The 13,875-nt window shown below is 43.5% G+C and overlaps 2 protein-coding genes across 2 annotated transcripts; one reads left to right on the forward strand and one right to left on the reverse strand.

Annotated features, from left to right (window-relative positions):
- The first annotated feature begins 4,154 nt into the window (after positions 1-4,154).
- On the forward strand, positions 4,155-7,870 carry LOC123145624 (replication factor C subunit 3). Its single transcript, XM_044565088.1, has 9 exons — positions 4,155-4,490; positions 5,097-5,313; positions 5,677-5,756; positions 5,838-5,997; positions 6,172-6,253; positions 6,343-6,472; positions 6,555-6,618; positions 6,725-6,793; positions 7,502-7,870. The coding sequence occupies exons 1-9, from the start codon at positions 4,310-4,312 to the stop codon at positions 7,599-7,601; spliced, it is 1,083 nt and encodes a 360-aa protein (XP_044421023.1). The 5' UTR covers positions 4,155-4,309; the 3' UTR covers positions 7,602-7,870.
- An 809-nt stretch (positions 7,871-8,679) lies between these two features.
- On the reverse strand, positions 8,680-11,540 carry LOC123145623 (putative 12-oxophytodienoate reductase 11). The gene is made up of 4 exons (XM_044565087.1): positions 11,305-11,540; positions 10,536-10,807; positions 10,004-10,180; positions 8,680-9,493 (listed from the first exon to the last, which is right to left on the reverse strand). Exons 1-4 carry the CDS (start codon positions 11,373-11,375, stop codon positions 8,901-8,903), a joined length of 1,113 nt encoding a protein of 370 aa, XP_044421022.1. The 5' UTR covers positions 11,376-11,540; the 3' UTR covers positions 8,680-8,900.
- Between the last annotated feature and the right edge of the window lie 2,335 nt (positions 11,541-13,875).

The following is a 13,875-nucleotide window of genomic DNA, read 5'->3' on the forward strand; positions in this document are numbered from 1 at the left end:
CTCGATTCAAGCGATTGTAGTACTCAGACATTCTGAGCACATGCTCACTGGTTGAGCTATTCTCCTCCATCTTGTAGGCAAAATACTTGTCAGAGGTCTCATACCTCTTGACTCGGGCATGAGTCTGAAATACAAATTTCAACAATTGGAACATCTTATATGTTCCATGGCGTTCAAAACGTTTTTGAAGTCCCGGTTCTAAGCCGTAAAGCATGGTGCACTAAACTATCAAGTAGTCATCATACCGAGCTTTGCCAAACGTTCATAATGTCTGTATCTGCTCCTGCAATAGGTCCGTCACCTAGCGGTGCATCAAGGACATAGTTCTTCTGTGCAGCAATGAGGATAATCCTCAGATCACGGAGCTAGTCCGCATCATTGCTACTAACATCTTTCAACTTATTTTTCTCTAGGAACATATCAAGAATAAAACAGAGGAGCTATACGCGAGCTATTGATCTACTACATAGACATGCAAAATACTATCAGGTACTAAGTTCATGATAAATTAAAGTTTAATTAATCATATTACTTAAGAACTACCACTTAGATAGACATCCCTCTAATCATCTAAGTGATCACGTGATCCATATCAACTAAACCATGTCCGATCATCACGTGAGATGGAGTAGTTTTCAATGGTGAACATCACTATGTTGATCATATCTACTATATGATTCACGCTCGACCTTTCGGTCTCAGTTTTCCAAGGCCATATCTGCATATGCTAGGCTCGTCAAGTTTAACCCGAGTATTCTGCGTGTGCAAAAACTGGCTTGCACCCGTTGTATGTGAACGTAGAGCTTATCACACCCGATCATCACGTGGTGTCTCGGCACGACGAACTGTCGCAACGGTGCATACTCAGGGAGAACACTTATACCTTGAAATTTAGTGAGATATCATCTTATAGTGCTACCGCCGAACTAAGCAAAATAAGATACATAAAGGATAAACATCACATGCAATCAATATAAGTGATATGATATGGCCATTATCATCTTGTGCCTTTGATCTCCATCTCCAAAGCACCGTCATGATCACCATCATCACCGGCTTGGCACCTTGATCTCCATCGAAGCATCGTTGTCGTCTCGCCAACTATTGCTACTACGACTATCGCTACCGCTTAGTGATAAAGTAAAGCAATTACATGGCGATTGCATTTCATACAATAAAGCGACAACCATATGGCTCCTGCCAGTTGCCGATAACTGTTACAAAACATGATCATCTCATACAACAATTTATATATCATCACGTCTTGACCATATCACATCACAGCAAGCCCTGCAAAAACAAGTTAGACGTCCTCTACTTTGCTGTTGCAAGTTTTACGTGGCTGCTATGGGCTTCTAGCAAGAACCGTTCTTACCTACGCATCAAAACCACAACGATTTTTCGTCAAGTGTGCTGTTTTAACCTTCAAAAAGGACCGGGCGTAGTCACACTCGATTCAACTAAAGTTTGAGAAACAGACACCCACTAGCCACCTGTGTGTGAAGCACGGCGGTAGAACCAGTCTCATGAACACAATCATGTAATGTCGGTCTGGGCCGCTTCATCCAACAATACCGCCGAATCAAAGTATGACATGCTGGTAAGCAGTATGACTATTATTGCCCACAACTCTTTGTGTTCTCGTGCATATAACATCTACGCATAGACCTGGCTCTGATACCACTGTTGGGGAACGCAGTATTTCAATTTTTTTACCTACGATCTTGCAAGATCTATCTATGTGATGCATAGCAACGAGCGGGAGAGTGTGTCCACGTACCCTCGTAGACCGAAAGCGGAGGCGTTAAGTAACGCGGTTGATGTAGTCGAACGTCTTCATGATCTAACCGATCAAATACCGAATGCGCGGCACCTCCGCGATCTGCACACGTTCAGCTCGGTGACATCCCTCGAACTCTAGATCCAGCTGAGGCCCAGGGAGAGTTTCATCAGCACGACGGCATGGTGACGGTGATGATGAAGTTACCGACGCAGGGCTTCGCCTAAGCACTACGACAATGTGACCGAGGTGGAAATCTGTGGAGGGGGGCACCGCACATGGCTAAGAATCAACTTGTGTGTCTATGGGGTGCCCCCTGCCCCCGTATATAAAGGAGCTAGGGGGAGGCCGGCCGGCCCTCATAGGGCGCTCCCAAGGGGGCAATCCTACTCCAAGTAGGAGTTAGATCCCCCCTTTCCTAGTCCAACTAGGAGAAGAAGGAAGGAGAGGGGAAAGAGAAGGAAGGAGGGGGCGCTGCCCCTCCCCCTAGTCCAATTCGGACTAGGCCCATGGGGGGCGTGCGGCTAGCCCTTGGATGCCCCTCTCTCTTTCCCCTAGGCCCAATAAGGCCCATTACTTCTCCGGTGATTCCGATAACCCTTCCGACACTCCGATATTTATCCGGTGACCCCCGGAACTCATCCGGTGTCCGAATAACATCGTCCAATATATCATTCTTTATATCTCGACCATTTCGAGACTCCTCGTCATGTCCGTGATCACATCCGGGACTCCGAACTACCTTCGGTACATCAAATCACATAACTCATAATACATATCGTCATCGAACGTTAAGCGCGCGGACCCTATGAGTTTGAGAACTATGTAGACATGACCGAGACTCATCTCCGGTCAATAACCAATAGCGGAACTTGGATGCTCATATTGGTTCCTACACATTCTACGAAGATCTTTATCGGTCAAACCGCACAACAACATACGCTGTTCCCTTTGTCATCGGTATGTTACTTGCCCGAGATTCGATCGTCGGTATCATCATACCTAGTTCAATCTCGTTACCGGCAAGTCTCTTTACTCGTACCGTAATGCATCATCCCGCAACTAACTCATTAGTCGCATTGCTTGCAAGGCTTATAGTGATGTGCATTACCGAGAGGGCCCAGAGATACCTCTCCGACAATCGGAGTGACAAATCGTATTCTCGATCTATGCCAACCCAACAAACACCTTGGGAGACACCTGTAGAGCATCTTTATAATCACCTAGTTACATTGTGACGTTTGATAGCACACAAGGTGTTCCTCCGGTATTCGGGAGTTGCATAATCTCATAGTCAGATGAACATGTATAAGTCATGAAGAAAGCAATAGAAAACTCAACGATCATAATGCTAAGCTAACGGATGGATCTTGTCCATCACATCATTCTCTAATAATGTGACCCTGTTCATCAAATGACGACACATGTCTATGGTCAGGAAACATAACCATCTTTGATTAACGAGCTAGTTAAGTAGAGGCATACTAGGGACACTCTGTTTTGTCTATGTATTCACACTTGTACCAAGTTTCCGGTTAATACAATTCTAGCATGAATAATAAAATTTATCATGATATAAGGAAATATGAATAACAACTTTATTATTGCCTCTAGGGCATATTTCCTTCAGGTCATAGGGATGTGGTGGATCTCAACCCTTGATTTTTTTGTTTGTTTAGTGTTTGTGTCCTGTTCAGGAAGGTGAGGCGGTGGCGTCTCCCTGAAGATGGAATAAGATTCTCCCTGCCAACCCCAGTCTCGGCGTTGCATCCCCCATCATTAGAGGGCATGTGGAGGTGTGTCTCCGGCGGATCTTGCGGGATTCAGTTGGTATTTGTCTTCGGTGGATCCGCATGGATCCGGTATTCGTTCGTTTGTGTTCATGTGTCACGGATTGATTCCTTCCGAACATTGCTTCTCTTCATCGACAACAGTTGTTGGCCTTAGCACGACGACTTTTCGACCGTCTATTGCAACAAGGTTTGTACGGCTCCTATGAGATAGGAGTGATGACGGCGCCACGCTTTCGACTAACTCCAGTGCTGGTAGCCGTCACTAGGTGGTCTACGAGCATGGATGTATTTTTTGTTAAGGGTGTTCTTTATACTCCATAATATTTTATCAATAGATTTTTTTAGGCAATTTGATCAATAGATTGGAAGTATTTCCTGCACAAAAAAAACATTACTGCATACGTATCAGTTTTTTTTTGAGACAATCATACCTATCATCAGGTAATAAAAGGGGCAACTACCTTCTAAAAACACACAAGGTCTTGCTAAGGACAACCCGCTAAGAAAAACACGGCACACGTAGGCTTCGGCCCGGGGCTTGAACTGGGCTCGAGCCTAGAGATGGCCAGCCCGCTTCGACCGACGCTAAGCACCACAGTCCCCACTCCAACCTTGACCGCAGCAGAGAGATCTCGCTAAAATCTCGCCGAGGAGGGAGAGGGGTTTGGAATTGGCGCCAACCATTCCCCCCCAAATCCCTCCCCAACCCTAGGGTTTCCGCTCTCTCTGCTCCGCCATGGCGGGCGCCACCGCCGCCGCTCCGATGGACATCGACGGCGCCGCCGCCGCGCCCCCGGCCTTCAAGGGCAAGGCGCCGCTCTCCGCCGCCGCCGCCGTCAAGTCCTCGCCCTGGGTCGAGAAGTACCGGCCCCAGTCCCTCGCCGACGTCGCCGCCCACCGCGACATCGTCGACACCAGTGAGTGCCCGCTCTCCCCTTGGCTCCGGCCATCACCACCTCTAAGACTCTTCGGCCGCTGCCTGGTCTGGTGGCATCGTACAGTGAACCCTTATTTTGGATAGGTGTTCTGTGCTGGACGGGTTGGTGGGTTTTACCACATCAAGGTAGGTATGGTGTGTGGATTCGGTTGAATAGCCATGTAGTATGGCTTCACCAGTGATCTGCTGAAATTTGGTGGTTCCATATAGCTGGGGCTGACTTCTCTAACATAGGAGCTAGTCATTTACAGTAGGATTTGTTTGACGCTTTAGGATAGGCTCTACGCTGCTTGCTTAGTGACTGGAAATTTGCAGTTTACATGTTTAATGTTACCTGTGATTTCGGGAAAGAATTAGTTTCTGTGTGTAGCTGTTGTCATATTGGGCAGTACTGATATTGGGTATTTCTACCCAAATGAAGCTATGTGTATACTGCCACACATTTTGAGATTGTTAAGCCGTAACATATTATTATTACCGAGTTCTAACTTGCCTCCCTTTTTTTCACTTTTAATGCATGATTATGTAATTTCCGCATGTCTCTTCGAGGTAATCTAACAAGTTCATGTCATTTTATTTATTGTAGTTGATAGGCTTACAGATGAGAATAGGCTTCCACATTTGTTGCTCTACGGTCCACCTGGCACTGGGAAAACATCAACAATACTAGCTGTCGCGAGGAAGATATATGGCTCACAGTATGGCAACATGATTCTGGAGCTCAATGCATCAGATGAACGTGGAATTGGTGTTGTCAGGCAGCAGATACAGGACTTTGCTAGTGCACACAGCCTCTCTTTTGGGTATATACCAAGTCCTATAATTCATTTTTTTAAAGTGAATATTCTTAGCATTTTTTAATTGCATGCGTGGGGGTGAGCGGTGTCCATGTTCTTGCACCGTGCCAGGTTTAATCGTTCATTTCCATGGGTTCTATCATTGTTCTAATGTGGAACTGCAGTAGGATCACTTAGTTTTAACATAAGGTAGTATGTTTGCAAGTATGCAATTACAATCTGAACTAAATATTTGTGGTAGAGTGGCTTAGTTGCATGTGTCTATTTGATACCCACTCTTGATTGAATGGTTGAATGAACTACTGAAGAATGACGATTTATTGCAACTATTTTATTGTCCACTTCCTCACAAGGCTGTTAATTTTGCAGAGCAAAGCCTGCTGTTAAGTTGGTCCTCTTGGATGAAGCAGATGCCATGACCAAGGATGCACAATTTGCATTGCGAAGAGGTTTTTCTGTTGTTTAGTCATTGTTTACCCATATGATATTATTATTTTCATTAAATCTATTTACACTGATTCTACTTGCAGTCATTGAGAAGTATACAAGGAGCACAAGGTTTGCACTCATATGCAATCATGTGAACAAAATCATCCCAGCACTGCAATCAAGGTGCACTAGGTTTAGGTTTGCTCCACTTGATGGCTCTCATGTTACTGAGCGTCTTCGACATATAATAAAATCTGAGGGGTAAGCACACATTTTTTTCTTCTTGTAAGATTATGTTTAGGAATATAGACCTGTTGTCAGGCTCCTCAGTTTTCCATGCTTGACTTCCTTTATTACCGTGTCGGGACTTGCGAAGTCAGTAAATTTTGTATATGTACGAGTATGAGGGCACTAAGTTTATGCTTGTTCTTGCAGGCTTGATGTAGATGAGGGTGGCTTGACTGCCCTTGTTCGGTTAAGTAATGGTGACATGAGGAAGTCTTTGAATATATTGCAGGTTACATCTGAGTACCTTACATTGTTTCGTTTTCATGAGATGATGTACCTTTGGTTTGACACTGACATACATTGCCTTTTTATGTGCAGTCAACACACATGGCATCCCAGCAAATAACAGAAGAAGCTGTCTACCTTTGCACGGGAAACCCCATGCCTAAAGATATTGAGCAGATAGCGTTTTGGTTACTAAATGAACCATTTTCAACCAGCTTCAAACGTACTCTTAATTGCCATCACCATCTTTCATAATTCATGGTCTAAATGTGTGGCTAATGCAATTTGTGTCCTTATCTTTTCAGATATAGCTGATATGAAGATGAGAAAAGGTCTGGCCTTGATTGATATCATACGGGAGGTCACTATGTAAGTGCTCCCCCCCCCCCCCCCCTGTCTTTCGTACATTCTAAACTTCCTTATTCTCAATATCCTAGTAAGCCCTCTTTTAATTATTTCAATTGATTTCTTGCAGGTTTGTGTTCAAAATAAAAATGCCATCCAATGTACGAGTAAAGTTGATCAATGATTTGGCAGATATCGAGTATGTCCTGTTCATCCTTTTAAAGTTGAACTTTGATCAAAGTTATCCTTGATTAATTATATTTTGCTGCTGATTATGCTCAAATTGACATCTAACTGTAACAGTGGCACTGTATGCTCACTTCTCATTTGTTTTGATGATTTATGTGTATTATGTCATTCCAGTAGTCGTTTTAGCTCGCACAAGTAGTTACCATAGCTCAGTAACTGTAACGGGTCCGGGCTAGCATTATATATTTATATGACCAAGCTGGCCTGGCGAGTATGGTCTTTCCTCTAGACTTATTCAACTTAGAATAGCAATTAGACATACAAATCATGTTGCCAAAACAGCACCACACTCCAAATCACAATTTTTGTTTGGTCAACTTCCCATGTCAATTCTTTACACGTCTGACTTGTCGATTTTCAGAAAGTGATTTCTCTACATGTTTCGTTGAAGTAATTACTTGTGGAAAAGCTCTGCATATCTGAAAATTTTTAGGCGGTACCGTATTAGATATTGGACACTGACATAAAACAATCCTTGGAAATATTTCTGGGTATTTGAGTTATGATTCTGCTGGGAAAGTATGATGGCCATTTTCATGACTTTCTTGAATGGTTAAATTCCCAGTACCCGGGACAAAGTAGGACAACTCTATTGGCAGTGCTTCTTCAAACAGTCAGCAACGTTATTGACAATCACATACTCGTGTTTTCTGTGCAGGTATCGGCTTACCTTTGCTTGCAACGATAAACTGCAGCTTGGGGCACTGATCTCGACTTTCACGACTGCTCGCACGGCTATGGTTGCTGCCGCCGACTAAATTGAACAAAATGGCCCACCATGGATGCCTACATGGATCTGGAAATGTTGTGGCAGCTTATTTATCTTCTCTGTATTTAGTTTAAAGCGCATTGAGCAGAAAATTTTCATGTTAGATCTGTCTGTCTGCTCGACGTGCTAGCTGCTTGGGACCTTGGAAGGGTTTCAGAACTGAACTGTAACTGATTGTTGTCAGGTTTAGGTGATGTATGGACGTAAGGTGCATGCTACAATACATTTCTATGCAGTAGAGAGTCATTCACAACTCAACTAATTAGGTTGCGCAGTATTGCCGTGGAAAAAAAAATCAAGACGAGCAATTCGTTTTGATCAGCTATTAGGCTTTGTATGGTTGCAAAGTAAACTAATGAAAACTCTTCTTTGAACATGATACATTGTCCAAAAAATGAATTTGATGGCGATAATTCGATTAAAACTACACATTAAAAAAAATCAACACTGGAAATAAAGTTCCAAAGTAGGATTTTTAACACGCCCGTGATGCTGAAGGAACCATAACACATCTTTCATTTTTATGTATGTACTTATAATTCTGCTTTTCACTATTCTGTAGGTGGTGATATCAGCAATTAAAGCTGAGAATAAGATTATGTAACATGTGGGCCTGACATTTACTTGAGACAATGGCAGGTAATATTAGGGATTATCATTCCAAAGCGTGATTGCAGAATTACTTTTTACGATAAGCTTGAGAGTCCCTTTTTTTCACTTAAAGAATTAAAGAATTTGAAGGACAGCAAAGTTGAACTTTATCAGATTAAAACAGAAACTGAAGGTATTTACATTTAGCTGACCAGTGAAATTTAGATCTAATAATCAGTTAAAGGGTTAAATCCTGAACGTTGCAGGTTCCAAATTAAACAACTCCAACTGAAGTTTTCTGTTGCACCAATTTAGGCATTGAGTGCAGTGGGCTAGGTGCAAAATAAATAAATCAATCAAACTTGTACTGATTATGTGGACCAATTTAAGTATTGAGTGTGTGGGATTGGTAAGAAATCAGAATTATTATTAATTGGATTTTCAGTTTCATTTATTTTTCTACATCACAGATGCAATTCGTGTCAACCCAAAGGCTGAAGCCTGACGTTAAATTAAACACCCCATAGGGGGGAGATACAAAGTGTTGATCCAGCATACATAAGACCACACACACACACACACACACACACACACACAGTGAGAAGAAATCAATGACCTTATTCCTTCAACATAGTTGTGATACGTAAGGTAAATGATCTGATGACAGGAAGGAGGTATTCATTCCTGAAAGGCCCGTTCATACATCGGACGGTAGAAACGGGTAGTCAGTGTATCCAATAACTGGATCAGAGAGGTAGAAAGTATCTCTATTGTACTTGTTGAGAGGACCATCCATTTCAAACCTCCGGGGCAAGTCCGGGTTGGATAAAAACAAGCGCCCATATGCAACCAAATCAGCATAGCCATCGGCGATCGCTTTATCTCCATCATCCCTACCATATCCACCAGCCACGATGAATGTTCCCTTGAAAGCATCCCTCATGGGGCGAAGGCTGTGCGGGGTTTCAAGCTTTTCCCCAATATTCACCATCCGTGGTTCCACCATGTGGCAGTAGAGGATTCCAAGCTTGTTCAGCGCCTGTGCCATGTATAGGCCCAGAGCTTCCGGGTTTGAGTCTGATGCCTCGGAGTAACTTGCAAAGGGTGAAAGCCTTATGCCAACCTTATCGGCTCCAATTTCATCAGCTACGGCTTGGACTACTTCTAGCGCAAAGCGGCAACGGTTCTCTAAGCTCCCACCGTATTTGTCGGTGCGATCATTGACTTGGTCCTTCAAGAACTGGTCGATCAAATAACCATGAGCCCCGTGGATTTCGACGCCATCAAATCCTGCACACCATGCAAGGCATTGAGGTTAGAAATCACTTTCCTTCAGGAGTAGTCAAGACGATGTTGAATAACTCAGTAGGTACTACTTGTTGGTTGTTAGACACTTGACACAACATTCATGAGAACCTTTGCATGTTGATTTTTCTCCTAATACTCCATCCATTTTCAATTTACTTCACATATTAGTTTTGTCTGAAGTATAACTTTGTGAAGTTTGACTAAGTTAATATAAAAAACAAAAACATTCACAATACTAAATCAATATCATTAGATCCATCATGAAATATATTTTGATATTTATTTAATAGATATTGTAGATGTTAACATTTTTGGTCAAAATTTACAAAGTTTGACCCAAGACAAAACTAATATGCGTATTAAATTGAAATGGAGGGAGCACTAATTTGGGTGAATGACAAGTCTGTAACATGAATGATAATCTTAGCCTGTTCTTAACATTTGGAGCGCAAAATGTCAGAAGGGATCTCATGTCAGAATATTGGAACTTACCGGCTTCAATTGCATTTCTAGCAGCGACCCTGAAATCATCGATGACCAACGGGATTTCATCAGTCTCTAGTCGCCTAGGGGTTGAGACTTTGGCCAATCCTATGCCATCGGCTCTCGTTGCAGGTTTGATTGGCTTATCGGTGCTTGAAATTGGAGCCTGCCCATTAGGCTGAAAAGCTGCACAGGGAGAACGAACATGTGTTAGCGAAATAGAAACAGGATTATTGGAGTGATAATGAGGTTACTAATGCATTTTCATTTACGCGAAACATGAGGTGACTCATGCTGCCATAAAACGGTGAGTAATTGTACAGAATGTAAAAGAGTAAATTATCAAGCCAAAAAATCTTAAATAAATTCGAGGCCTTCTTGCTTGTGAATACGCCCTCCGTAGAAAAATGTAAGACGTTTTTTATGCCCTATGCAAAACCAAAAATGGTCTTACATTTTGGATTTTTGGTACAGAGGTAGTAATTACTACAATATCAAGTTTAGTTTGAGGGCAAGCTTATGTCAGAGTTAGTAAACTTACCATGATTGGAGACTCTTCCTACATGCCAAATCTGACAGAAAAATATTCCTCCTTTGGCATGAACCCCATCGACGATCGGCTTCCATGCTTCTACCTGCTTCTTGGTCCAGATGCCAGGAGTGTCCTTGTACCCCTGAGCAGTGTCTGAAACTCCAGTGGCCTCAGCAATCAGAAGGCCTCCTTTGGTTGCTCTCTGCTGATAATACAGTACGGCATGCGGCTGAGGAACGTTTCCGAACGACCGCTCCCTTGTGAGCGGCGCAAGAACCACCCTGAACAGAAAAAGGAAAGCTCTCAGGAACAAGTGGGTCATCACTCATCAAGCAAAGAAGAGTGGCAGAATTCATTGGACGTGTTCTTCCGCACACCTGAACAAAATTTAGGGGCTCATGGCTACCATATTTCCACAGAAAATTCATCAGACTCTTTTATAGGTTTATAATTGTTCACTAATCGTCTAGAGAAGTTGTGAGCAATGGCAGATGATTTGAGTCGACGAGGAAAGCAGCAAAACTTTGGATTGAAACATCTCTTGCACAAACGTAATGCAGGTAAATTTTCACTGATTGCGACAGTCCAGCCCAACTGAGTTGAATTTTAGAGGTTCAGTACAGACTACATACAAATGTATATAGATATATTTTAGAGTGTACATTTCATTCATTTTATTCCGTATGTAGTCTATATTAAAATCTCTAAAAATGACTTATATTTAGAAACGGAGCGAGTAAAAGGGGAACGAGAGAGACTGGGCGAAGGAAAATGGTACCTGTGGGAAAGATCAAATTTCCCCATCTTGTAGGGGGCGAGGAGGGGGGTTGCGCTAGCTGCGTTGCTCATCTTCCCTTCCTCTCTTCTTTGGTTCCTTTCTTTCTCTCGATCTCTTCCTCCTCCGTTGGGCGCTCCTCATTTTTATACCGACAAAGCTGCCCTTCTTGTAAGAACTTGGGAGAGAAACCAAAGTCAAAACTTGTATGCTAGCCGCCAGGCGCAGGTTCAATGAATATGCCCTCCTTCAGACTTGTACTGTACATGATTCTCAAAATCACGAGAGAGAGAGAGAGAGAGAGAGAGAGAGAGAAGGCCAGCGGGCCACAACCTCTTGTTGAGGTCACTGATGATGTAGTCATGCTGCCGATGCAGCACGGAGAACCACTAACGCTCTGCATTCATGGTGTGCAGTGCAGCACGTGTGGCACATGCCGGGCGTCTTGGGTGGGTGCTGTAGGTCTGAGTCAAGTGAATGAGTGATGGCTTGCGACTTATGTTGGGCGGTGACGCTCGCGGCCAACCTCCGTCGGCGACGGGATCATCCTCTGTCGCCGGTTCGACGAGAGTGGATTCCTCGAGCTCTCGTTTCACGTTATCAGTGTTGGGCCGGGCGGTGGACAACGGGCGGGCCACTCTTCGTCTCTGTCACAGCCTTCTGCTCCTCCGGTGATTCCGCATCACTAGTCGCCAGATTCCGCCACGATCGTATTGCGTGGGTTTAACACTCGTGTCATTTAGACTTTATTAGTAAAAAACTTAAGAAGATTAAGAGGACCATACGGTTGAGTCACTTCTTGCTCAAAGAAAGGCTAGCGTCGTGTTCTCTCTCGAGTTCAATTTATTGCATTGTCTTCGCCTTTTCAATTTACTGTTTTTCATATTTCTCTCGCTTTTTCACATCTCTCTCTCTCTCTCTCTCTATCATGAACCTCTCCGTACTTTTTTCTAATCAAACTTTATCATCTCTCTTTGCACATCCAAGAGGAGATTGTACCTCTCCTCCTTATCATCGGTGAAAAAATGTCCGTCACACGTGCCCCTCTCTTTCTCCTAATTGTTTTCCATCTCCCGTTGATTCCTCTTTAGCATGGTCGCTTGTCAGTCCGCCCCTCCACTCCGATTTGCTTGCAGTGATCAAGACCCCCACATACTCCGCCGAGCATAGTCCATGGGAGTGCGTGACGGGGTAGTGGCCGTCGACATCTATGACGGCGGACAAGGGCAGCGGCGCGAACGTGGAGCAAGGGTGGAGGAGGGCAATGGCTTGAAGACGTGAAAGAGAGGAAAAACGTGGGAGTACTGCGATCAATTTGGTGAACTTGGTCAATTTGAAGGGGTTTGAGGTAGGACCGACCTGTCGGGTCCGATGTGGCGGCTGCGTCCGACCATATCCAGACGGCCCCAAATACGCCCCACTTATGGGTTCGGTTTGACGTTGGACAGCCCAGACATTTAGGCTGGCTTTGGGGGTCTGTTTGGGTGGCCTTTTTATGTGTTGGGTAGTGTCTAGGTTGTCTGTCCGATTGTTTAGGAGGAAACTAGGGGGAGGGAAGGGAGAAATGACTCAGTTCCTTAAATGTAGCAGTAGGACTAGATATTTTGGGCTCCGGACTTGTATCGGCTGGTAGCATTAACTTACTTCGCTGACTCGGAGAGATAAGCACTATACATGTGTGATTCTAAACGTGAAAAATACAAGCAAACGCAAAAGTAAAGGGACACATTTAGATGGTAATCTAGCCTCATTCCTTTCACCACCATGTCTATAAACAACGGAGTAGGGGCCATGTTGACTAAACATCACCACAGTCTAGATTACATCGCTAGCTTTACATGAAGGAGAAATCACATTGCTTAGCTACAATAATCTGAGGAAGCCAGCGTCAATCAACATGTGTTCATGTTTGCAACACCTTTAGTTGTTTATTCTCTCTCTTTCGTACATGTCCCATGGTTATTTCTTTTGGTCTCATGCACTATTTGACTTATGTACACTATTCCTACTACTGAATTATGTACCCCATGAGAGCAGAGCATGTGTACTACCATGTTGATGCTAGTCCATGCATGAGTCTAATTATGTTGTAGAAAAGTTAGTAAACACTCTGTGATGCTCTATTTCCAAAAAAAAAACATGCTAAAGTACATTATCATGCGAACAAATGCTCCGATGCCACTAAAATCGTCACAACCATACAATAGAAATTTTACATGTCAAAAAATAAGGTTATGAGGAAAAAATGATCATCTGCTTTATAAAAGTTCAATGGAGCAACCACACAAAAGAGGAGGCAACCCGAGGAAAAAGAAGATGAATTGTGTGCATGCTTTCCGAAATACTATAAGTAGGGAGGATGTGACATTCGTGTTATTTAGAACAAATGAGGCCCTTTCATAGAAAACTTAAGAAAAATAAGAGGGAATACCAGCAACCTATTCAAGTAAAAAATCAATCATTGGATGTCATTGTTTAGTACATGTCGTGGTGGGCGCACGACAGATGCCAAGGGATGGCTAAAGAGAGGAGGAGGCTCGAGGGCGCTGGTGGACTCCAGAAGCGAGGTTGGCA

This window comes from Triticum aestivum, chromosome 6D, assembly GCF_018294505.1.
Source record: "Triticum aestivum cultivar Chinese Spring chromosome 6D, IWGSC CS RefSeq v2.1, whole genome shotgun sequence".
In the NCBI taxonomy this organism is placed as follows: Eukaryota; Viridiplantae; Streptophyta; class Magnoliopsida; order Poales; family Poaceae; genus Triticum; species Triticum aestivum.